Here is a 25,996-nt window from a genome sequence, read left to right as displayed (position 1 = left end):
GGTGCTTCAGGGACCAGAGAACAGCCTCTCCCTTGTGCCCACACCCACTTTGTTATAATGGACCCACCAACTCTCCTCCTGGCCCCTCCTAGGGCAAAAGCAGGGCAAACACTGCCTATGTTCTAAATTTCCTCAGCCTCACGGTGCCTGGGTGGCTCAGTTGGTTTAGCAGCTGCCTTCGGCTCAGGCCATGATCTCGGGGTCCTGGGATCGAGTCCTGCATTGGGCTCCCTGCTTGGTGGGGGGCCTGCTTCTCCCTCTCCCTCGGTCCCTCCCCGCACCCCTTGCCACTGGTGTTCTCTCCCTGCCTCCCTCTCTCTCAAACAAATAAATAAAAAGTCTTTAGAAAAAAAAAGGGGTGAATTTCCTCAGCCTCGTCCCCAGAGAGTCTCAGGCGAGAAAATGCCCAAACACCCCCTGTATCCGCTCATGGCCGCCTCGTTGTGGCCTCGTCCTCCCAAACCCACAATGTGGAAAAAGCCCCTGCCCCTGGCGAACCTGTAAGAAGGCTGCTGGCCGTCCAGCCAAGGGAAGAGCCACTTGACTCCAGAGCAGACAGGTCCTAGTGCAAATCCTTCAGACCGCACCAGTAGGCTCTGCCGTCTCCACCTCCAAGCCACAGTTTTCTCATCTCAGAAAAGGAATAATACATACGTGGGTTGGGGGGGAGTGATCCAGAAGGGGGCCTTATGAAGATTAAATGGGGTAATCACCATAGATGGTGGCCGATGCCGGCAAGGCCCCCAGGCACAGGCCCCATACCTGGAACATGTGTCTCCTCCACTCTCACAGGAAGCCTGTGACCGTGCGCTGAGCTGACAGGGACAAAAATGAGCTACTGAGGCCCCAGCAGGCCGCTGAGCCCTGTGAAAGGAGGTGGGGGAGGGGAGCCTCCACAGGCAGGAGCTCTAGAACTGGCTCCATGAGGACGAGACCTTTGGCCTTCCCCAGCCCGCCTCCTTGTGGACTCATCCCAGAGATGAGGGGGGGCCTGCTCCGGCTCTGGACAGAAGCCCATCTGCCCTGGTTTTTCAGTTTCACCCAGTGCTCAGCCCTGAGAAATCACCTCTGTATCTGTATCTTCCCTCTTAGATGCGTTGCTGCAAATCTACAGTCATTAAAGATAAACAAGTCCTTATCCTCTTGCTAATTGGTTTGGATCGATCGACCTTATAAGAGGGCCTAATGTGCAACTGGTAAAAGGCGGCCTGTATGCCGAGCAGACCCTGCACCCAGCTGTCGCCCAAGCCACTGAACAAGGCACATTAACCCAAATTTCTTGGAACACCGTCCCCTGATAGGCTGCAGCAACGGCGTCTCCCCCATTGCGCTAAAACGTTTGCTGGGTCAACAGGCCTGCTTAAAGGCATCAGATCCTAGTAGGCAGGTGGTGATAATAGGAGTGTAGATTCCTCAGGGACGTGGAGGGAGCACCCAGCCTGTGACAAGAGTCCCTAGGCCCTGCCTTGTTTTGCTTCGGGGCCACCCGGCAGGGAAAGGGACTGTGTCCCAAGTGCTCTCACCAGGAAACACAGGGAGGCAAAGGTCCCAGTACATTCAGGATCTGGCTTACGTTGCCTTTTGATCTGCTTCCTCACTCAGCCTTTTCCCAGGAAAGCTCAGCTCTGTCTCACTGAACCCATCTCTGAGTCTGGGTCATCGCTGCTTGCCAGGTGGGAGCTGATGCTCAGCCTTTTGTGGGGCCGGTGTCTCAAATGGTCTGGAAACTGGTGAAGACAAAAGCCACCAGGAGATGGCCTGGAAGCCTTGGCCAGGGTCGTGGTGGACAGTGGCTCTCCTGCTTGCCCTCGCTCCCCAGTGCTGTCCTGTGGAGGGCCAACTGCAGGCCAGGAGTGCCTCTCAGCCCCTCCGAGGAGCAGCCAGGCACCCCTAACTTTCTGCTCTATTAATAAACCTCAGCTGAGTTCTTCTGAACCCCCGCCTCCTTGGGGTTGGATCCGCACCGCTTTGCCTTATCAGCCCTGCTTTTCACAAGCACTTAAATTCATGAGAAAAGGGAAAAAGTGAAATCAGATAGAAATGCGGGTCTGTTTGCTGTTTTCTCCAATGAAATGGTTCTGGGTAAACAGCAGCCGCCTTTGATGAAATCCCAGCAGGCTTAAACAATAAAGCTGGTTACAAACTCAATCTGGCAGAGATATCAGATCTGAAATTGTTTCAAAAAACATGTCAACATTTTCTAATGCTCCTAAAAAAACTTCCTGGTCTGCCCTCTGTGAAGTCTGGGTCGGGGAGAGAGGATGGGGGTGACCTGGGTCTTGGTCTCTGCTCAGGTCCCATGGGACTTTCCAAGGCAGGAGCCCGGGAGCTCAGGAGCCAGATGTTCCCACTGCTGGGGACCCTCTCATCTGAAGAAGCTTACATGGACCACTTAACAGTCATTGCCCAAGCCCGGCAGGGCACCACTCTTCCTTCTCATACACCACCGCTCCCCCCACCAACCCCAAATCTGGCCTGTCTGCCTCCACCCTTAGACCGCAGCCAGCGGAAGCTTTTAAAAATGTAAATCAGATCTTGCCATTCCTTTGCTTAAAACCTCTAATGCCTTCACAGGGTCTGCACTTAGAGAATAAAATCCAAACTCCTCTCCTGGCCTACAAAACCCTCCAGGGTATGGCACTGCCTAGTTCCCCAGTCACACACTCCAGCCTCCCGAGGCTTCTACCCAGCCCTAGAACATCAGTCTCTTTTCTGCCCCTGGGCCTTTGCACCCCTGAAATTGGCCTGGGATGCTTGGCCTCAGCCTACAGTCACTGTTAGCTCCCTGACCGCCCCAGCTAGTGTTGCTCCTCTCCCTAGCCAACTGCATTCTCACATTACAGTTCACTGTCTGCACTTAGTTCAGCCACTATCTGAAATCACCTTATGTGTTCACTTATTAACTGTTTCCTGCTTCAGAATGTAAACTCTCTGCAGACCCAGCCTTGTACGTCTCCTTGGGTGAAGCTTCTGACTGGCATGTAGTAGGTGCTCGGATAATTAGCTGCTGCATGAATGAACAGCAAAGATGTGGTGACCCCTCTGGGTATCCTCCCAGGCAATACTCCGGAGGCCTGGAGCACACCCCCGATAGAAGTATCTTGCCAGCCTCTCTGGTCGGCCTCCCAGGGTGCCCCACTGCCCCCTTACCCCAGGCCCCTGCAGGCTTTGGGGCTTCCAGGCCTTGGAGGCCAGGTCTGGCCTAAGAAGTGGGATGTCCCCCAACTTTCACTGCTCCTTTCCCCGGGCTGGATTCTTACGCCCTCCTCAGTCCTTCTTGGAAAAGCGCGGGCACTGGTCTGCTCGGGCTCCGGGTCTGGGGCCCGGAGTGGACAGCGATGCCACCCGAGGGCACAGGGCCCCCACCCCCACCCGCCCGGGACGCAATCGATTCCTGCCACTCCGGGCTCTTTAGCGAGGAGTGCTGCCGGGGCTGGCGGAGGAGCCAGACGGCTGCGGAGGGGGTGGGGAGGCCTCCTTGGCTCCCTGGCCCGGATTAAATATTTACTATGTTTTGTTTGGCCTTTGGGGGAGGGACGGGGAGGGCGGTCTCATCGATCCCGAGCTGCGGGCGAGGCCTGCCCCGCGGGAGGCGAGGGCGGCGCCCAGGCTCGGAGCGCCCGGCGCCCCACCCCGCAGCCTCCCCGCGGCGGGCCGGGCAGAGCGCGTCCCCCGGCCCCGACCTCTCCCCGAGGCGAGGATCTCTCTCTGCCGAGTCGACAGGCCGCGCTGACAGATCTGGGTTACTGCGCGGGGAGCCGCCGCCAGCCCCGGAAACCATTCCCACCTCGCGGGCCCAAGGCCGGGCGGGGGACTGCGAGCGACACCCCGCGCTCTGCGGACCCCGCCGCTTCCCGCCCTGCAGTCCTAGCCGCAGACTCCGGAAGCCGGCCTCGGCCTCACGCGACCCAGCGCCCGGGCTACGCTGAACCGCACCACTAGTGCCATCTCTTCTGGCGCACCAGCCTCCCCGAGCGGGCCCCACTCTCCCATCTTACAGATGGGAAATCGAGGCAGAGAAGGGTGGGCGTGGAGCCACAAAGCCTGGTGGCTTCCTCGCCTGGCTCACCGAGCGCTGGGCCCACTGGCCCTGGCGCGCTTGGGAGCAGAGAGCCTGAAAGCCAGCGGTGTCGCCTCACAGGGACCCGATGCGGGGGGTGGGGTGGGGTGGGGGACTCTGGGAGTGCTCTGCGGGGGGTGGGGGTGGGCAGCCAGGTGGGACTGCGGAGTCCCTTTACATGGGCACACACACACCTCCTAGTCCCCCATTTACTATTCCACACAGGGGAGAGGCCCCACTGGGGATGGAGAACGGAGTCCCTGCCCCATAGAGCAGCCAGGTAGACACCGTGAGAGCTGCCATCCCCTTCCAGTCCCTCTGCTCCAGTGTGGGATATGCATGACCACCCTCCAACAATCCTGGTACATGGGTGTACACTCCCCCTAAACAGTGGCTTGCATCACAGTCTACACATGGAGATACACGTGTATCTCCACACCACCCTATCCATGTATGTGTACATTTGCCCACATACACACACACATCAACTAAGGAGGGGCTGCCCGCCACCACGTGTGTACCCACTAATAGAGTAGACATGCACACGTACGTACATACTAAGAACTGTCCCATTCCTGTACATGCGTGTGTGTACATGCTGTGTGTACATTTTATATCCAAAGAACACCCATTTCTACCTTTGTACGTGTTTGCACACTGATGTGCATAGAGCACCGGCTATCCCCTCATACCATCCCTGCACACACTCACACACAAACGCACCAAAGTGTCCACCCCCCACTCCATCCCTATACACGCGTGACACCCCTACACACACGCGCCCCCCCGCCCCCCCCCCCCCCCCCCCCGCCACACGCATGCGCGCCGGTGACAGGCGGCTGGGGAAGAGCTGCAGCCTTCAGCCTTGCTCCTATTTAAAGAGAAGCATTGCTGGAAAAGGAACAAAAGCAAAGCCGGCTATAAATAGCCACCTCCCTCCCAGCTTTTCCTGCCCTCCGGCCTCAAGGCCTTGCCTCTCTTCTCCCAGCTCAGGCCCACAGCAGCCAGGGCAGGGCTGTCTCCTCCCCCCCCCCCCCCCGCCCCCCCCCACCCGCCCTCGGAGAGAGGTGGTGGCTTTGGGGCCCCAGAGGCCACGTGGCCAAGCACTGACCACTGGAACAGGCCAGGGGCTCTGGGCTTGGATGGGTGCAGGGACTCTGGGGTCCCCATCTGCACCCAGTCCTGGGAGCATGTGCCCAGCTCAGAGGGAAGGAGGCCCCCTTGGGCCACACCTGCTGCCTCAGCAGAACCGCAAAGGCTGGCAGATTCAGGGAAAGGAAGGTGAGTCCGCCAAGCCTCAGCCACGCCTGCTCCAGGCCCTGTCTTTCCAGCCAGGCCAGGCCTTCCCAGCCAGGCCAGGCTTCCCTGGGTTGGTTCCTAGTTTGGTCCTTGGGCCCAGAGCTGGGGATATTGGGTGCCAGGTCAGGAAGCCTCAGAGGGTGGAGGAGAACATATCAGAGCAGGAAGTGGAGGAGGGGGTACAAGTCTCACTCGAAGTTCCACTGCTGTCACTACTGATCCTTGAGCAAGGCTCCTAACCACACCACCCAGCCTTGGCTTCAACCCCCTCTCCACGTGGTGTTGCCAAGGCTGCGTGAAAAACAGGTATGCCCTGGCAGACCCTTGGGCACTGTGGAGCAGCAGGCCATGGGGGAGGTTGCAGACTGCTCTCTGTGTCTGAAAAGAAGTGGATCAAGAGAACAATAACAATTTATTTAGTTTATTTTGCATTTACCATTCGCTAGGCACTGGGCTGACTTATTTGACCTCCTGCTCACTAGTTTATATTTCCATTCTATAGATTGAGCAACTGAGGTTCAGTGGCCTGCTCCAAGGTCACACAGGACGCTAAAGCTCAAAGCCAGCTTGCAAAGCTCAGTAGGGGCTGTCTGAGACCAAAACCCACTTTCCTATGTACTCCGGGAGACTGGGGGACTCTGGTCCTCAGACAAGCCCCTCCTCGGGAACCAGAGGAGGGCTGGTTGGCCTGCTTCCCCCAGGCTAGCCTGGGCCTGGAACTGGATGGGCTGTGGAGAGGATGGTGTGGTCCTGGGTTCCAGAAACACACAACCCCCCCACCTGCCCCCCACCTCCCGTCCTCCCCACCCCCCCAACCCCCTGACAGGGACTCATACTTGCTGCCACTGCCCGCCCACTGCTTCCCTCCTCTTCCCGCTGTCCTTAGCTCCCCAGAGGGGCCTTTCTCCACCAACCCCAGGGAAGGGGAAGGGAGGGTGGGGGAGAGCTCAGGCAGACCTACTTTCAAGGCTTTAATCCTTTTTGCTTAAAGGATTTTTTTTTGCTTGGGGAAGACTTGGTCTGATCAGAGGAGAGACGCAGGGAGCTGACAAGCTGCGGAGGATGGGGGGGTGGTGAGGAGAAAGAAATACATATTTATTACCCTCAATTATTAAAAAATAGATAGTACCAGATCTTAGGTCCTGGCAGACACTGCAGCGGCTTTTGCACAAGGACTGTTTTCTTTTCTTTCCCTTTCCTCTCTCTCTCTCTCTCTCTCTTTTTTTTTTTTGTTAATTCTGTGGAGATTGTAATGTGGCTAGCGCAGTAGGAAAACCGCCCTGGCCAGTTTCCAGCGGGTGGAGGAAGGCTGGGGTACTGGACAGGTGAGCAGGACCCTCCTGCCACAGGTACAGGGGAGAGCCCATACCTTATCTCCATGGAGGGCAGGGTGTGGGCAGGAGGGGTCTGGGCCCCATCTGGGGCTGCACAGGCTCTGCCCCTGGCAGGTCCTCAGCTCTTTCCCTCCATGGCTCTCTCAGGGTTCCTACTCTTTTCAAGGAAGTGGTCAGAGAGGAAAAATCCATTCTGGATTCCTCCCTAAGGGCCTGACACAGCTCGCCCCAGAGCTTCTGACAGCTTCGCCAAGGGCCAGCTCCCCAGATACACCTTTCTCCTCCTATAATTGTATCAGCCTGTTGGTAAAGGGGGCAAGTGGTCAGCCTAGTGCAGACACCAAGGGCCTCTGAGGCCTGATACCCAAGAAGTTAACAACCACCCCCCCCAACCTGTCAAGAGGGCAAGATGGGACCTAGAATGAAGAAGAGACGGATCTACCCTGTGGAAAAAGGCAGGGGAGATAAGGCCACTGAGGAGAGGACTATGGCTTTCATTTTGGTTCTCAGAGTCCCTGCAGAGCCTGGCACACAGTAGGCCTTGGCACATGGCTCTTAAGTCATAGGCTTGTGTGAAGAACACAGCGCAGCAGCCGCGACTCACTGAGGCCTTGCTATGTGCCCGGAAGACACTTTACATCAAGATTTCTCAGAAACCTTAAAAAAAAAAAAAATTCTCAGAACCTCAAGAGGCAGGTGGCATTAGCCCCCTCTTTCAGATGATGAAACTGAGGCCCAAAGAATTAAAAGCATTTGCCCAAGGTCAGGCAGCTGGTAAGTGATGGAGCAGGGCCCTGGTTCCTGCCTGGACTCCACAGCCCTTGCTCTCATCCACTCTGCTGCAGACACAGACAGAAAACCTGCAAAGAAATAAGTTTGAGAGGAATCAGGCAGGCCAAAGAAAACCACCTGAGAATGCTTCTCACTGCTCTTGCCTTATCTCTGGGGACATCTCCCGGACACTGGGCAGAGAGAGAAGGGAGTTTAGGACTGAGTCAGTCCTCCCCAGACAGGGTGGCCCCTGCTGCCCATGGTGACCCGACCCACCCTTACAAGTCCTGAGACTCCTGCTTCTGGCCAGGGCTGGCCCATGTTAGCCTAGCCCCTCACTCAGACTCAGCCCTGGTCACAAGGAGGCGACCCGTCACAGGGTAGTCAGGCCTGGCCTGCAGGGAGGATGACGCAGGAAGTTCTCACTGTGACTGCTAACATTGAGGGCAGCACCCGCAGAGCCCCTGGCACAGTCAAGCACCAAGAACTGTATCCGTCTTGTCTTGTTTAATATACACCACCTTACAAGTCAGGTAGTCTCATGAGTGGCCCCATTTTAAACATGGAAACACTTACGTTCAGAGAAATGAGGTAATTTACAGGAGACTAACCTGGGTCTGGCCAGATCCTGTGTGCTTAAGCAACCCACTTGGAGGTGAAGGGCTTGTCCACGGACCCCTGGAATAAGCCCTCCCTACCAGCCTCCCCTGAGCGAGGACAGCCACAAGCACTGTGTGCTCCGACGGGTGAGAGACGCAGGTAGGGTCTGGGGATGGGGTCGTGGACAGATAAGGCGCAGCTAACCAATGTTACCAGCCAGCACGCAGCACGCGTTGGATGTTCTAGAGAACATACCACCCAACCACTCCTAATGCTGTGTGATGTTGGGCAAGCCACGGCACTTCTCTGTGCTTTGGTTTTCTCAGCTGAGCTACAAGGTCCCTTCTAGCTCCAAATAGGTAAGAGCTGGGGCACCTTTATGCTTGTCTTGTCTGAAGATGTTTCCAGGGCACCTAGGTGGCTCAGTTGGTTCTGGGATCGAGTCCCACATCCGGGTCCTTGCTCAGCAGAGAGCCTGCTTCTCCCTCTGTCTGCTGCTTTCCCTGGTTGTGCCTTCCCTCTCCCTCTGACAAAATATAATCTTAAAAAAGGAAAAAAAAAAAAAGCGTCTGCTTTCAGCTCATGTCATGATCTCAGGGTCCTGGGATCAAGCCCCACACCCGGCTCCCTGCTTTGCCATCTCCCTCTGTGCTCTCTCTCGCGTGCTCTCTCTCTCAAATAAATAAAATCTTTAAAAAATTTAAAAAGAGCCTACAAAACTGTCAAAATCACACAAGTTCCCTGGTCCAAACCAAAAGCAAGGGGCAGGCTCTTCCTCATATACCATCCTGGGGAGTTTCTGCTGCAACCTAACCCCAAGGAAAACTAATTCTTCTGTACACCTTTCCCTTTGGTTTGCCCACCACCTGCTTCCCTGGAGACTTGGGCTATGTTCATGGCCACAACGCATGTGCGCACGCACACAGACATGCACTCACGTACATGGACCTGCCTCCTCTCCAAATCCCCAGGAGGCTTCAGGTCTGGCTGGCTTCTACTTGGGGTAGTATCTAGTGCACACACCTAAGGGGTGTCAGTGACATCCCATAATGGCCTCCACACAACTGACTTCCTATGAAGTCATTGACATCTCACACTTCTTTCCTTCTCCTGCTCAGAAGCCCACATGGCACGTGGGCACAGGTGTTGGCTAACATGTCCAAGAGCGAAAACCTGGAAACACCCTCTGTGCACAGCCTGAGGGAACGGGTAGTCATGCGATGGAACATTGTGCAGTCATTAAAATAGGTTGAGAATTACCAACCTAGAGGGGCTGGTTCAGTCGGTAGAGCATGCGACCCTTGATCTTGGGGTTGGGAGTTCGAGCCCCACATTGGGTGTAGAGATTACTTAAATACATGAAACTTAAAAAAAAAAAGAAGAAGAAGAAGGAGGAGGAGGAGGAGAAGAAGAATTACCCACCTAGAAATTATTCAACTTAGTGTCTGCGGTAAACTGTAGATTCAACAAGACAGGGTACATTTGCATTGCAGGAAGCAGCCCAGAAGGAGCGAACAAATGCACCAAATGCCCTGAGAGGGCTTAGCTTTCCCACACTTCCCTCTTCGGATTGTGGGATTATAGTGATTTTCTTCCTTTTGCCAATCCCATGTTTTCTGTCACATGTATGCATTATTTGGGAAGTTCAAAAATTTTACTCAGTGGCTGTTGAGTCAGCCCCCCCTCCTGCTCCCTGGTACTTAGGGCTCTGAGACAACTGGGTTCCCCTCAATCTGTTCTACAACCGGTCCGCCACCGGCCCATATAAGCTATCATGGTCCATGTACAGTTATCCCCTTGTTCTCCAACTTTTCCACCCTGCCCGGTCTTTCCAGGCCCTCCTCCACCCATAGAGCCTTTGAGCAGGGGCCTTCCTCTGGCCACCTGCCCCGCTGGCTTGAAAAAGCCTTCCTTACCACCCTACCCTGGGCTTCCCTGCTCCTGGTGTGTGGCTGCTCACTCCCACCAGGTGGTACGCTTCCTGAATGAGGACGGATCTTCGGCCTATCACTCACGCCCCACAGTACCCAGACCAGAGTGAGAGCTTAGGAAACAACTACAAGGGAGCACAGGGGCTCAGGCCTGGTCAGAGATGGTGGTCTAATTGGGGAGAAAAGGCTGATGTATAAATGAAAAAGACAAGACCATCCACAGAATTAAGTTCTGTGTTTTATGCTCAGAGTTAAAGGGAAGGGCTTGTGGGAAATGATCCGTGACCTTGCATTCAGGCTGCAGACTGGACCACATTAACTGAGGAGAAGCTTCTGACCGCAGTGGAAAGGGGCATCCCTAGACCCACCACTTCTCCTCCCACCATAATGTTGCTTTGGTTTGTACTTTGGCTCCTCCTCCTAGCCAAGAGGCTGATGAACTTGTGACTGACACCAAGCTCTAGTCCTCTCCAAAGGAACCTGTCACTACTTCGTGGTCTGTACCTCAATGCCAACCCTGCCTACAGCTCCAGCTCCAGAAGCAGCCAGGTACTGTATCAAGAACACTCCTGCCCCAGGACCTTTGCACTTCCTATTCCTTCTGCCTGGAGAGCTCTTCCCAAACAGAAACAGCTCAGATAGCTGCAGAGAGCCCTCCCTTCCTTTGGCCTCTATTCAAATGTCACCTGATCAGAAAGGCTTCCCAGTCTTTCTAAAATAACACATCTCTGGTCATCCTCTGTTCCTTAACTCACCCTCTAACAGTCTTTTCTTCTAAGCACCTATCCCTACCTGACAGAATACAGTTAGTCATTCATGGTCTATATCCCCCCACTAGAATGTAAGCTCCATTAGAACACGGGACTTGGTTTTTACTCTTTGTTTCATCTTTAGGGCCAAGCCAGCATAGGCAGGCACTCAACAGCTGTTAAATGGTTGTCACATGGAGGGCACCTGGGTGGCTCAGTTGATTAAGCAACTGCCTTTGGCTCAGGTCCTGATCCTGGAGTCCCAGGATCCAGGCCCATATCAGACTCCCTGCACAGCAGGGAGCCCACTTCTCCCTCTGACCCTCCCTCCTCATGTTCTCTGTCTCTCATCCTTTCTTGCTCTCTAAAATAAATAAATACAATCTTAAAAAAAAAAAAAAGTTATCTTCTCTCAACTGACAGAATAAAAGGCAGCCAGCTCATCCATGGATAGACAATTCACAGGTGACTGTGATCTGTAACACAGAAAAACATGGCGGGCTCAACTGAGGTCTTTCTTCTGGAAACCAAGTTCAGGATACAAAGAATGTGAGGCCATTAGCAGTGGAGGAGGTGGAAGGCCATCTTGAAGAGCAAGCGGCCCTGGGTGACCACGCTGGGCCTGGTACAAGGTGACAAGTCATGGATACAGATGGTGGGGCAGAAGCAGGGGCAGCTGGGTTGGGTGGCAGGAGAGGCACCACAGAAAGGCTGCTACTCTCTTTTCTGGAGGCTTCTGGAGCCCTGGTCACTCATCTCGCAGTAATCCCCCACTTCCAATGAGCTACCTTGAATCCCTGCAATCAGATTTGTCCACTAAAAGCAGAAATAGCAGCCCGCCAGGGGTGGTGGGCCAATTACAGGAAGATGAGAGCCATGCCTACCTCCAGCCGGCCCCAGGACCAACCGCCCAGCCCACTGTTTGGTGGCACAATGTTCCCCTAGGCTGGTGCATTCTCCTGGGTGTGGTCCTGTGAACAGCCCTGGCCTCTCTCCCTCTGCTCAGAGATTTTGTTTCAGTCGCAATCTTGGAGACTGGGCAGCAACCTGGGAGCCCTCCCTTCCTGGGAGGAGAGGAAGCAATTCAAAGTAACAAGTCATTTTCACAGAGAAGACAAAACAGGTGGTCTCCTCACCCCAGGGACCCCCCGAGCTTGGCTGATCTCACATTCGGGTCAGTGTCAGTCAAACATTTTGGATCTCTGAAGCCCAGAGCATCCACAAGAGGTTTTTATTTGCCACGGAATCAATAGTGCAAATTTGGTTCCATAAAAATCTGCCAAGTAGGGCGCCTGGGTGGCTTAGTGGGTTAAGCCGCTGCCTTTGGCTCAGGTCATGATCTCAGGGTCCTGGGATCGAGTCCCGCATCGGGCTCTCTGCTCAGCAGGGAGCCTGCTTCCCTCTCTCTCTCTCTGCCTGCCTCTCTCTCCGTCTACTTATGATCTCTCTCTGTCAAATAAATAAATAAAATCTTAAAAAAAAAAAGATATCTATTAAAAAAAAAATCTGCCAAGTACACCTTAAACTTTTCAGAGTACGAGTGTTATTTCTTCTCCCACCACAGCTCCCGTCCCACCAGATGTCCTCTGTGGTCCAGCTGGCCTTGTCGTTCTATGCCTCCTAGCTTCCTGGGTCCAGAGGAGCAGAGCTGCGCTGGGCTGAGGCAGCAGCAGCCCCAGGCCCTGGATGAGCCCTATAGCCTCTCTAAGCTTCAGTGTCCTCATCTGGAACTTGGGGCCAGTAAGACCTGTCTTTTCTGCTTTTAATGAAGCACTGCACAGGAAAGCTGTAAGATTAAAAAAGAAGAAGAAGAAGAAGTGTGTTCTCTTAGTTCCTAGTACTAAAGCCCCAGCCCCAAAGGCAGCCAAGAATACTCCTGCCTCAGGGCCTTTGTGCTTGCTGTTCCCTGGGCCTGGAGAGCTCTTCCCAAGGAGAAGCAGCTAGATAGCTACAGAGAACCTTCTTTTCCTCTTTCTTTTTTCTTTCCTTCTTCTTCTTTTTTTTTTTTTTTTTTAAGCCCTGGGTTATCATGGTTTGATCTTATGATTACAAAACAATTCAATTTTTTTTTAAATGCGTGGGGAGGGGCAGAGGAGAGGGAGAAAATCCTAAGCAGACACCATGCTGAGCACAGAGCCTGACGTGGGGCTCAATCCCCAGACCCTGAGATCATGACCTGAGTTGAAATCAAAAGCCTGACGCTTAACTCACTGAGCCACCCAGGTGCCCCACGGAACACTTTAAAAATAAGGTTTTGGTACTATGTCTTCCGGGTTCCAAAACCAGTGACTGTGGTCATGTACTGAATCAACATTTCTAATCAATTCATGAAGACATGACATCAGTCATGGATTCAACGCTACCCGATGTCGCCATGTGCTACAGTCTCTTTCGTGCAGGATGCTGTTTAAATCGGGGCCCGGCAGTTAACTGGATGGGTACACAGTAACTCAGAGAAGCTGGGTCAGGAAACTGGAAGAGAGAATGTCATTTGCCCCCCACCCACACCCCACCCTGGGGCTGAGGGGAGGGAGCTCTTTTGAACCCGGAGCTCCGGCAGGAGCCGTGGGGCAGATGCTGTGGAGGCCTGCCGATCGCTTGCTTTCACCATTTTAGCACACACCAGCCTGCCTTCCAACTGGCAGAACCTGCATCTCTTTGCCTGCGGGCTTTTTCTAGCAGTGGAGCTGGCAGTTGCTCACCCACAGAGCAGGCCAAAAGTGAGGGGTGGGGGAGCTAATCTCTACACCAGGAACACCACTCAGCCAATGATGGAAAGGAGCTGTGTATAAATACCCCCACTCCCTCCCTTTTGTGAGATAACTCTGAGGAGTATGTTCTAAACTGTAACCCCAAGCTCCCTCCTGGGATTTGAAGTCCTGGTTGCCCACAGTATTCCTTTTCTCAACCATGGGCCCCTTATTGGCTTCTTCCCCTCTCTCTTCCCGGCTCACCTACAGGCGTTTTCTAGGACGCCCCCCAAATATACAACATACACTCGAATCCTTATCTCAGGCTGCACTTCCAGAAGAATCTTTGGGGGATGATGGAGGGGCAGGAGAACTCATGCTGACTCACCAATGGTTGAAGCCAACTGGAAGCAAGAGGGTGTGGGAGCTCAATGTTGATGTTGGACAGGCCAAGCTCCTGGGACGGAGAACAGATCTAGAGGGGCGGAGGTGGGAGGGGGGGACTAACGTGTCTCATGAAACCTACCTTCCAGTGAGGAGGGCAGAGAATAAACAGGCAATTGCAATTAGATAGGTTGGATACAATGACCAGAAAGCACAGACAATGACGGGCTGTCCAGCTGGGAAGTCTGGACCATCCCGGGAAGAAAAAGAAATCAGTGCAGGTGTTTTAAGCAAGGGAGGGGATGAGAGCAGGTGGCATTGTAGAATGTAACCACAGCGTAAAACCTGGATTGGGTGAACGCAAGAGGGGTGGCTAGGAGCTAGCTGCTCCGGTGAGGTCGTGGGGGAGAAGGCAGCCTGGGCTGGGGTGCAGGTGGGGGGGGTGGAGGTGTGAAGGCCACAGAGGGGGCAAGGATGGCACTTGGAGATGGACTAAGGGGGAGGGTGGGGTGAGGAAGCACACTGTGGGTCCAGGGCTGGAATTGAGGGGGCCTGGGAGGTTGATGGTGCCAGACACTAAGATGGGGGGAAATGGGCAAGGAGCCGGTCTGCCGCCAGCTCGGGCAGAGGGAGTACAGTTTGAGACACACTGAGTCCAGGGGTCCCGTGGGGCTGGCAGCAGAGGCAGTGGGGGCGGGGAGAGGGGCGGCGGGCGGATGGCCCAGAACGGATGGCCCCGGACGTCAGAGGCAATGCCTCCACCGAGCAGGATGTGTGGGAGCCGGGGGCGTGCTGAAGCCCCCCAGAGGAGAGCAAGAAGGGAGACGGCGCCCAGGGCGATGCTTGGGGAGCTGCCCAAGTGGTGGAGTTGGCAGAGAAGGCTGAGAAGGAGCAGCCGGCTCTGTGGGCGAGCAAAGTCGGAGAAAGACCAGGGGAGCTGCCATCAGGAGAGCCACGGGGAAACCACGGCCAACAGTTAGATGCCACCAGAAGGTCAGATGAGACAGGAGGAAAACGTTTGGTACGGTCAGCATCAGGCCAGAGCGGTGACAGTCGAGTGACAAGAGGACACAGCCTGACGTCTGGGTTGAGGTGTGAGAGGGGACAGGAGGGCAAGGAGACTCCAAGCATAGACAGCTCCCCTCAGAGGATGGGACTATGTCCCTTTGTTAACACACCACACCCAGCACATCCAATTGCCTTCCTGTGGGCTCTGTCCTGCCAAAAGGGGCCACAGCAGACTCCCCAGTCTCCAAATTGGTGGGGCCGTCAGTCAGGGTGTCCGTGAGGCCAGGGCTGGATGCCCCTCTTCCCAGCTCTGACCAGGCCCACTTACGCTTCTCTGGGTTTTTTGTTTTGTTTGTTTTTAAAGGTTTTATTTATTTATTTGAGAGAGCGCAAGATTGATAGAGAGCATGAGCAGGGGAGAGGTAGAAGGGGAGGGAGAAGCAGACTCACATCAGAAGAAGGAAAGGGAGAAGCAGACTCACATCAGGAGTCTGTAACTGAGCAGGAAGCCTGATGTGGGGCTCGATCCCAGGACTCTGGGATCATGCCTTGAGCTGAAGGTAGTCACTTAACCAACTGAGCTACCCAGGTGCCCTCATTTCATTTTTTATTCTGGACTCTGACAGTGGATATCATTGGAAAACACTGTTCTCCTTCCCAGAAACATGTGAAAAGCCATCACTCTGGTCCTATTATTGATGGAGAAACTGAGGCCCAAGGAGAAGAAGATGCACCCAGCGTCCTAGAGACCCAGCCATAGAGCTGGAATCTAACGCAACCATGGGACTCCAACTTTGGCTTTCTTTCTACAACCCCATGGTCCCTAGAAAGAAAAGGGCGATGTCCAAGCCAAAGCCAGGGTCACACAGAGCTGCTGTTAGAGGCAGAGCTTGGCGGCCAGTGAAAACAGAGACAGGAGAGTAAACACGAAAGGGCGTGCTGCCTGCAGCCCGTGCCAAGGAGGCGGCCCGCAGTGCGGGAACGGAGCCGCTTCCCCACAGCCCGGGCCTGCCCGGCTGCCCCCGCACTGACCACAGAGTCACTCACCAGGCCCTGCCTGCTCCCCAGGCCACCTGGCCTTAGCTGGCTAGCCCACCGCACTGCAGGCTCCTTCCTTCTCCCGGCCTGCTCAGGCAAGCCCATGAATAGAACATTAAAGGCAAAACCTTCTAAAAGAAAAAGCAGCTCCCTGGTAGGAGTCGCCCCACTAAATGTCAAATACAGAGCAAGGCTTTCTGCCTCATATGCTTCTCACTAATGGAGGCACCTTAGCTTCCATAGCCCCATCATCCAATCGCCCTATAAATAAATCATTGAAAGAAGAATGCCAATTTTCCCCCCAGGGCCTCATGAATCTCTCTATATAACCATATGTAAAGGCCTCCTTCACTGTGTTGGCGCAGGTGCCCAGAGAAGGATGGCAAACTCTGCTAGGGCAATTTTAGAGGCAGAAGCAAACTTTCACACCATCTCAGTGGGCTGTGAGTTGGGAGCCCAGTTTTTTTCCTGACTTGGGGAAGACTTCTGCTCAATTTCCTTTTTTTTTTTTTTTTTAAGATTTTATTTATTTTAAAGATTTTATTTATTTATTTGACAGAGAGAGCACAAGCAAGGGGAGAGGCAGAGGCGGAAGGAGAGGCAGAGGGAGAGGCAGGCTACCCGCATAGCAGGGAGCCAGCCCAATGTGGGACTTGATCCCAGGACCCTGGAACCATCACCTGAGCCAAAGGCAGACACCCAACCAACTGAGCCACCCAGGCACCCCAAACTCTGCTCAATTTCCTGCAGCCCCACCCTGACGATGCTGCCACGGCCCTCTGGTATCAGCCCAGGAAACTGCCAAGAGACCCCTCTGCAGGGTCTTCTCTGGTCCCTTCCCTAGAGCCCACCCCTGCGCGCAGAGTCACACCAATTCATCGAGCTTGGCTCGCGGCTTTGCTAGCTCGTGGTGCAGAGCGCGCCGGCCCACTCACTCCTGGAGGCCCCCCAGTGATGGCACCAACGCGCTATGCTACGGGGCCCAAGGACCAGGAGGTGGGGCACACGCACGTGGGATGCCCCACTCTACAACAGGGAGCTTCAGGCATGCACACTTCCAGTGCCTGTTGCATGCTTGCCAGGTGTGTTTCTACAAATGTGTGCACGTGCCCACATGCGCGCGCACACACACACACGCACGCACACACACTATATTGTGCCAACCCTCTTGCCATGCCAGCACGGAGGCTGTTTGCTGTTTTGGATCCCAGCTTTGCTGACTGATGAGACAATGATCACAGGCTCAGAAGCCCCGGCTTGTCTGTGAGATCAGAACCCCGAGTCACCGTGGTGGGGGAAGCTCCTTGCTCAGAGGTGGGAGTGTGCCTTTCTACCTCCCAAGACTACCTAGACTTTCGGCCTTAACTCTTTCTTCTTTCTTTTCCAAACCCTAGGGAAAACTGGCCTCTGGAATTCAACCATGGCCGGAAGGGGGCAGAATTCCCTTCTGGAGGACAGGTCTGAGCTCTGCCATTACAGTCCCGCTAACAGACTAGGGCTGGGCCATGGGAGCACCACCCCAGGGATAAGGGAGAACTCCAGAGGTGGGGAGCAGGTAAGGGTGGAGGGACCTGCTTCATCCAGCTTCAGCCACCCTATATCCTGGAGCTATTGCTCCCCACACAAGCACCTGCCAGCCTGGGATGCAGCTTTGTGAAGAGCAGGATGTGTGGGAGCAGGGGGCTCCCCTAGCCAGGAAGAGCAACACAGGGGGAAGGACCAGCCCCCAAATAAACCACGTCCCAGCCTTTCTCAAGGGCATGAAAGCAGGAGGATGGGCTGGCCCACTGTCCCATCCCTGTAGTGAAGAAACCAGAGCAGGAGGGGAGGAGGCAGGAGGTGAGGGTGTGTCTGCCCAGACAGAGGGAGGGTGGGGAAGAAGAGGACAGGTGAGACCCTGAGGTCCTAGAGCCCCAGGGTCCCAGACAGAGATGCTCCTGGAGGTGCAGCAGAAGGGGAGTGCATGGGAACGACCAGAGAGCTCTGTAACAAGATACAAATGATTCAGCACCCCGCAAAACAAATGTCATGTAAATTCAAGGCAGATGGGCATGTGAGACAGTGGAGCTTAGGGGTTAAGAGAGCAAGCAAGCGAAAGAGTGTGGCGGCAGACGGATCGGGGATTGCATTCTGACTCAACAGTGTGCCAGCCGTGTGACCCAAGGGCAAGTGACTTCATTTGTCTGTGCCTCAGTTTCCATAATCTGTAGAGCAGGGACAAGTACAGACTGACCTCAAAGGGCAACTGCAGAGATGACATGACATAAGGTATGTTGTCCACTTAGCTTGGCCCATCGGTAATTAATTATAAGCAGGTATTGGTAGTCCACGGACGGTGACTGGCACGAGTGGGTCCTTGCTGCCCCTGTCTCCAGCTAGGGTCCATACCACCTCCTGGTGGGCTCAACCAGGCATGCTCAGAGATGCAACACGGCTTGGCTTTGCCCTAGTGATGGACACCAAGTCAGGGTGCCTCCTCTACCCAGTTCAAGGCATCCAAGGAGGTCCCTGCTCTTGGACCCCCAACCCTGGAACTGATGTCTTGCTAGGTCTTGTCCCAGGCCTGGGAAGTCCCTTCACCCTGAAGTCCCTGCCCCACTCCTCTTTCTGACTCACTTCTAGTCAGGGTGGTCTGGCCAGCGCACCCTGAGAAAGAGCCGCTTCCGGCATTCTGCGCGGAGGTCCTGCCTTCTGCTGTCCCTGGAGGCTCTGTTCCCGTTTCGCCAGCTATTTTGCTTCCTTGGCCATCTGTTCCCTCCTTGTCATCTCCTCTCTGCTTTCACCTTAACCACTACTTTGCTGCAGATGGTACCAAACAGATCCGTTCTTGACATCCTTCATGATGCCTGCCCCCTCCTTCTCCTCTCCAGCAAGTGAACTTCTGCTCTGTCCTTTTTCAGGCTGTGACTCCAAAGCTTAGGGCTGGATTCACCCCACAAGCCTTCCTCCTCAGTCCCATCTGCTTTCAACTCAGCCATGGGTCAGGGGACAGACACCTACCCTTTCCCCTGCCTTTTCCTCTTCCTAATGAGACTTCCCCTTTTCAGACTTGGCCAAGAACCTTCTCCTGGTGTCAAGTCCACCGTCTGCTCCACTTACCTACCTGGTGTTCACAAATAGTGCCCTTGAACCCTGCAGAGGGCTTGGGATTGGTGGCCTGAGACAGAGACCAGAAACTCCGGGCTACCTTCCCACAGTGCAGGAGCCCGTGTGCCCACGCTGGGAGTTTGGTCCTGAACGGTTTCTCTGTAGAAGATGGGCCTGAGCAGTGCAGCAAGGACTTGGCCGCATATCGGCATGACGGGAATCGAACCAAAACACATTTGCTATGTGGTCTGTGCTCACAAGGGAAACAATGCACTGCTTGCTTTGCTTTTATTCTGGCCCCTGGTGAGAAAATGTATGTATGGGCTTTATTGGGCAACTCTGCTTCTCTTCTTCTCTTGGTGTGTCCTGGTGCTCCCCTAAAATTCCTCCTCTCAGCTTCTCTCTTCTGTCATAAGAACCAGGAGCTTTGAGGAAAGCAGCAGTCCAGAGGCTCCCAGTGAAAGAAGCTGTGTTTGGTGACACTGGTCCCACCAGGCTGCATTCTCTGGGTAGGACACAGTTAGGCGGGGAAGACTGAAATGTTGTTTCTGCGCTAGGATTTGGGATAAAAAAAGCCTCACATCTCAACCCTCCTGAGCAAGGGCTCTTGTACTTCCCCTTTATACACATCCTCTGCAGCAGAAAGAAGAGTGTCTTGGCTGTCCATGGAATATTCCTCCCTTCTCTTCTCCACTGGAGCTAAAGAGGACCATGAAACGGACAGCTCCAAGAGGAGGGGCCTGTTGTCACCTGGCCACCTGAAGACTCTCAGGTCACCTAGGGAATCTCTGGATTCAAATCCACCAAGCACTGACGACCCCATGGTCCCTTCCTCCCGCTGCCTCCCCTTCACACAAAGGAGACCCACTCCAGCCACCAGGCCAGTCCATCTGGCTATGGAAACCAAAAGAACAAAAATGCTTCTTACTGGATTGCCGGCCTTAATCTAGCTCTTGCTGAATTATTCAGGGATGGCATTAACTTATAAATGAGTGTGTTTGACTGATTTTGTGGTTGATGTACAGATAAATTCTAATGAAAGACAGCTACAAGATTTTAAATTATTAATTAGACTGCCACTTAACAAAGCCTATTTGGCACTCTATTTCCTTGCTTAACAAGACAAAAACTTTAAGGATAGGTTCAGTATTAGCCCAGAGGCTGTTGATTTGCATTCTGTTTTTATAGCTCTAAAAATGAAAACCATAGATCCTGACCTTAAGCAGGCCACTTCTGGCGAAGCAAAATCCCCAACAGGCTGCCCTTTCTTCTTGGATGGTGCTGGGGGGCTCCAGGCCTGGCTTGCCCTGCCTGCCTCTCATCTCTAACCAGAGGCTTGCTTTTTATATCCCTAGTCCTGCCAGGGTAGGCCAGGAGACGGAAAAGAGGGCAGGCAGCTGCTGAAGCCTTCAGCTCCCAGCACCGTCAGCAGCAGGATCCACTGAGGGCTCAGGCTGTTCTGGTTCACAGAGGTGCGGCTGTGGCCGGTAGAGTCCTTTCATTAAGAGACACAAGGCAGCACCCCTCCCCTCCAATTCCTAAAACATCCTGCCAGAGGACAGCACCCAGCTTGCTGTAATAGGACAACCAGAAATCAGAGTGATGACCCTCATGATCACAGCCTATACTCACCTTGCCCAGACAACTGAGCCTCCTCACTCCACAGAGCACTCCATTGTCAAGACCATGAGCCCAGCCCTTTGCAGGAAAGTTAGAGGGTTTTTCTCTTCCACCTTACCCCCAGGATCTCAGGATGGCTGCTCTTTTTTCAAATCCAAACCGAGACTATGAAACTCCCTCAGGTGCAGGAGTCCACGCAGGGCTCTGCAGCTGATGGGCAGGGAAACTGCAATGACCATTTGAACCCATCCCTATAACATTTTTTTGCTCGGAGCTTTTGTGAACAATTTGGGAAACAAACTTCAATGGCCACCTCCCTTGGCATGAGCCTTGGACATACCTTTGGCTTTGAGCACACACCTAGAATCCACATAGTATTTGAGTGTCCTGTATATGTGTATAAAAGAAACAAGTCCTACAGATCAGGACCAGGGGCTGAGAGAGAAGACTGTTCAGAAAAGGAGCAAAAATAAAGTTCTTTGTCCACACAATGTCCCAGCAGCAGGCTGTAGGCCACTGGAGCTCAGCCTAGCCCAGCAAAGGGCTTTTCTGCTCTGTTTTCCTTTGGCCAATCCAAGTGGTGAACCCCCATGACTGCCAACCCTCCAGTAGCTACCTCTTAAACAGGGTAAGTGAGTCTCCACTGGGAGAGGCCCCCAGAATGCACTGGGCTCATCCTGGATTGGGTCTCTGGCTAGTGAGGATGGGAGAGAAAGGCTCCTGGAGTTTCCCTGAGCACTTAAGTCATGTAAATAAAGTACCTGGGCTGTTGTCTGATCATTTTTAACTATAAACTGCCAAAAGACAAGAGACCAAAAGGGAAATGGGATGTCAATTCCCTTCTATTATCTCCATCCCAAACCCAGCAACCCAACCATGGCAGCCTCTTAAAACTGCCTAGGAATCCTTAGGCACCAGGGCAAGTGTGCACACTCCAGTCCCAAGCTTCTCAGATCCGGGCCTCAGCTCAGTTTTGTAAAGATCAGCCTCTGTGCGCAGGCACTGACCACCATGGCTAGCTGCTGAAAGGCCTTTTTTAAAGTCCCATTCTGCAGGGAAAAAGAACCGGGATGTATCAGTGAAGAGGTTTCTCCAACCAGCCAGAGAGACTTTTCCCCACACCACAGGAAAAGGTAGGCAGCGTCCCCGTGCCCCCGCCTCCCCGCCCTGCCCCGACCTGCCCCGACCCAAGTGGAAGACACAAGTCACCACAAGTTTGTGGCTATTGACACGACGGGGCAACAGAGGCTCCTCGGTAGGCCTGAGCCAGCCTGAGCCAGCCGGGACCACCACACAGCCTTTACTGCTTCCAGAGAAGGCGTGGTTTCTTCCTCCACCTGTCCCACCTGCTTGTGGGGTCTCTCCCCTGACCCCCACATCTGCTCCTCTCCACCCATCTTGAGGCTTCGCTTCCCATTCTTCCGCCACCTCCCCCTGCCCGTTTTCTCCTTCCCCATCCTACTGTGAGGTCAGAATCCTGTGCTTACGACACCTCGGTCTGTTGCCATGGAAACAGGGGCGGATTAAGGCAGGAGCACGGAGCGCAGGGATCAGGGCCCTTAGCTACCTGAGCTCCCGCCTTAGCCGGCTCCCGCAGGACCGGGGCAGGCAGACGCAGCCGCCGCGGCTTACCCGCCACCGGGCCCGGCCCAGAAACGATAGGGTCCCGATGGAGCGGCGCAGCTCGCCCAGACCAGGAAGGGGAGGGAGGCAGACGCAGAGGCCGGGGCAGCTGGAGACCGCGTTTGCGGGCTCCCGGCGTGGTCACCTGCCCTCCCTGGGCCCCGGGGACAGCTCCCCGCGCGGCAGCCACGTGGGGGCGCGGCGGGACTTCCCCAGCACCCGCGCCAACTTTGCAGCGCTCTGCAATGAGCCGGGCTGCGGGGGAAAGGGGGGCAGGGGGAGGGTGGTTGTGGTTAGGTGGTCGCGGGGCCAGCTCTCCTCAAGTTGAGCCTGGCACCTGCCGCGCACGGAGCGGGTACGGCCCCCGCCTTCCCATCTCGCTGCTCCAGGCATAAGGAAAGTTTGAAGAACAGGACGGCAGGCGCTAGCCACCTCCCCTGGGCTGCTGGGTGCCCAGAGCCCGTCCCTGAGGACTAAAGCAGGACTGTAGGTAGGGAAGATGCCCACGTCCCGGCCCCGCCTGAGAAGCGAGGGCGCGCAGTGAGCGCCCGGGCGGCGCGGTGACTGACCGCTGGCCGCCCTGGAGCGCGGGCCGCACCCGGCCCCGCCAAAGCGGCAGAACTGGCAGCATGTGCCCACGCAGCGGAAGGAGTCTGCGACTGCAAAACTTTATAATGGCAAAGCAAAGGTCCCAGAAGGCCGGCTTCCTTTCCATCATGGGTAGCTCACAGTGGTCTCGAAATGACCTCGCCGAGCCAGATCCCTAGGCCTGGCCGCTTGATCCATGGCGCAAATCCCGTGTCTCGCAACCGGCCACAGACAGGGGCTGAGCTCCAGCAGCAAACCCTCCGCAGGTGCGTCCCGGCAAAGCCCGCCAGCCCGCCAGCCCGCCAGCCGCTGCTTCCCGGGCCAGGAGCTCGGGCGCGGGAGAGCGCTCGGGTGGCTCCCGGGCTCGAGGCTCGGCCGCGTGTGCACTCAACTCCAACTTGCCCCTTCGGCTCCAACTCACCTTTTCGAAGCATGTTGGCCGCGGGGCCGCCACTCGGAGGTCGGCCTAGGCGCGCTCCCTGCCGGAGTCCGGATTCAAATCCTTGGGTGCCGGCTACAGCTAATCCGAGCGCGTCGAGGCGGGGGCAAGCCGGGGATCCGCTTGTGCCCGGCAGCCCGGCCCCTCAGGGGCATGGTGAGCCCAAACCCAGCGCCGAGGGCACCGGCGCCCACTAGCAACCGCGGCGCTGCCTGGCAGCCCGGCGCGCTCGTTCAGCCCCGGGACAAGCGGCTTGCTCCGCGGAGCCGGCGGCCTGCTTCTGCAGCCCCGAGCTCTTTGCAGGCGGTTTTGAGGGGGGACGCCGCCCCCCGGCCGCCCGGCCGCCGGGCCGCGGCCCCCTCCTCTCCGCCCCCTCGGGCCGCCGCCGCCGCGGCTGCTGCAAAAGGGCGCTCGCACGCACCGCCGAGCTCCGGGGAAAGCGCCCGGCGCGCGTTTGCCGGACGAAGCGATCGGCGGAGCGGGGCGCCTCCCTTCCTCCCCCCCACCCCCCGGCTTCCCCCACCTTTTCTCCTCCCTTCCTCCCTCCCTCGCTCGCTAGCTCCCTCCCTCTCGCTCCGCTCCCCGCCCCCGCTCACGGAGCGCCTCCCATACAAAATTTATGAAAGTGCTCTCAGCTCGCGGTGCCGAGCGCCGTCCTATTCCCAGGGCAGCGGCGCTCAGCAGCGCGGCGCCGCCTCCCAAGGTGTTTTCGCTGCGCCCGCCCCTAGGGACGATCCTTGGCCCGTGTGGGTCCGAGTACCTGCCCCAGGCCCTGGGCAGCCGTCGGGCTACTCGAAAGCCCCTTCTCGGCCCCGCGGGCTTCCCGGAGCTCGCGCCCGCAGCCCAACCCCCGTCTGCTCGCCCTTCGTGGCTGGAGGTCACTGAGAGAGGCGGCTGGAAGCGTGCGCTCTGCCCACTGGCTGGGACAGGAGGACTGCCACCCAGAGACCCCGATCACAAGTCTGCACTCCTGCCCATATCCTCTCTAGGCGACTTCGCTTCCTTCTTGGAGGCTCGACGGCTCCTCCCCGCCCAGGACAGCTCCGGAAAACCCAGCCGCTTCGCATCCCGCGTCCCAGGATACTATTCCTTTGGGGGGTAGGTGTGGCGCGCCCCCAGACTGGTCTAGCCCACGCAGCAAGCAGTCAGTGAGGCCCAATTCCAAATTCTAGAGTGAGGAAGGGACTAGTGTGGGGCTCAGATGGGCTATCCCCGCCTAGGGGGGTGTCCCCGATCTCCTTCAGTCTACACCGACCCCGCCCGGGGCTTCCAGGAAAATGGAGGAGGCACCGCTTAGAAAGCAGGTCCCGCAGGGGGCCAGTTGGGCTGAACAGAAAAGGTTCAGGCCAGGCGAGATCCTGGGTGGAGGCGGCACCCCCTACTGGCCTGGAATAAGAGGGGTCCTAGGAAAGGAAGAAGAGGGCGCTAAGTCACTCATTCAACGTGCATTTACTGAGGGTCAATTCGTGGGGCATTACTATTCCTAGGGATTCAGCCAGTGAAAAAGACAAGGTCTCTGCATTCAATGGCACCAAGGCTCTGGGTTTCCGCTAACTACATAGGCATGTAACTACAAGAGCTTAGGGCATAGCTGGGGAAGAAAGACCCACAAGGCATCTTAGAATGTGACAGGAGGAGAAACAAAGTGTTGGGGGCTCTACTAGCTCTGTGAGGGGGGTGAAGGTGAAGGATGATCAAAGAAGCCTTCATCAAAGGGATGCCATTTAGGTTGGGGCTTGAGGGTTGAGTTATCAGTCTGAGAAGAAAAAGGGCATTCAAGGCAGGAGAAAAGGTGCAAATGCTTGAAGGTGAAAAAGTAACCTTGTTCTGATGATTAAGAAGATTGGTCCATCTTGGGATGGAACTGGAGGTGGAGTATTCTCTCTCTTAGCCTTGACTTGGTCCCACACCCTGCCAGGCATTAAAGCTGGTCTCAAGGCCCTGGGCTCTCCTTGAGTGAACTGAGGCCCAGTGAGGTTGAACAACTTGCTCCATGTCATAAAGCAGATCAGTGCCAAAGTGTAGGCCTTAATCGGGCTCTGCTAATCCTCCCTCCAGCCCCCTGAGCTGCCTCCCCATGACCCCCCTGCCCCACAAACTCTAGCATCTCAGACGAAGTTGGCTGGGGCTGGGCGTGAGTGTGAGAAGCACAGTTATTTCGGGCCTCAGGAGGGCTGGGTGCTGCTTTGGAGTCCAGCCAGGGGGTGGGGGTGACTAGAGGCGGGTGTTGTGGTATAATGTGGGGGTGCACTGTGCCCGCCTTCTTGTCAGGCAGTAATTACTCAGCCTGCTGAGTAACTCAGGCAGGGAGACCCCCCACCAACAGATGGAGGTGTTCTCGGCCCAAGCTGAAGGACAGCCCCCAATGTCCTTCACTGCAGTTATCTTAGGGGACATGCTCACATCTGTCCTTGAGGCCTAGTTAGTTCCCCTAGACATCACCTGGTTTCCTAATGGGTGCTAGGGCAGCTCATTCAGCACAAGAGGCTGTGGGGCGATGTTGTAAGAGGGTGAGGGCCTTCAATCATCCACAGGCCCCATTCTGCCCAGAGAAAGGCTCCAAGGGATGCGAGACCTGCTAGGGAGATGCCACTGCTCTTGTGGAATCAATTCCCCCCTCCCAACCCCCATGGATCTCACAGCTGCAGCCAGAGTTAAAGCTGTCCACAGGCTGGGCCTTAGTGTCCTGAAGGGGTTGGGGCTGGACTCAGGGGATCGCTGGAATTGAGATTTTGCACCTTGGGAGTCCAAAGAACCCAGGGGAGATGGGAAGTC

The 25,996-nt window shown here is 55.6% G+C and overlaps 1 protein-coding gene across 1 annotated transcript in view; it reads right to left on the bottom strand.

Moving 5' to 3' along the window:
- The window catches only part of RTN4RL1 (reticulon 4 receptor like 1), a 73,139-nt gene extending 49,394 nt beyond the window's left edge, over positions 1-23,745 (bottom strand). The window contains exon 1 of the mRNA XM_032320509.1: positions 23,204-23,745. Within this exon, the coding sequence (XP_032176400.1) occupies positions 23,204-23,216 (13 nt within the window). The 5' untranslated portion in view covers positions 23,217-23,745. The remainder of the gene's footprint in view (positions 1-23,203) is intronic.
- Between the last annotated feature and the right edge of the window lie 2,251 nt (positions 23,746-25,996).

This window comes from Mustela erminea, chromosome 18 (assembly GCF_009829155.1).
Source record: "Mustela erminea isolate mMusErm1 chromosome 18, mMusErm1.Pri, whole genome shotgun sequence".
Taxonomy (NCBI): Eukaryota; Metazoa; Chordata; class Mammalia; order Carnivora; family Mustelidae; genus Mustela; species Mustela erminea.
Note: the sequence above shows the minus strand (reverse complement) of the source record. Positions and strands in the feature narration are given on the sequence as shown.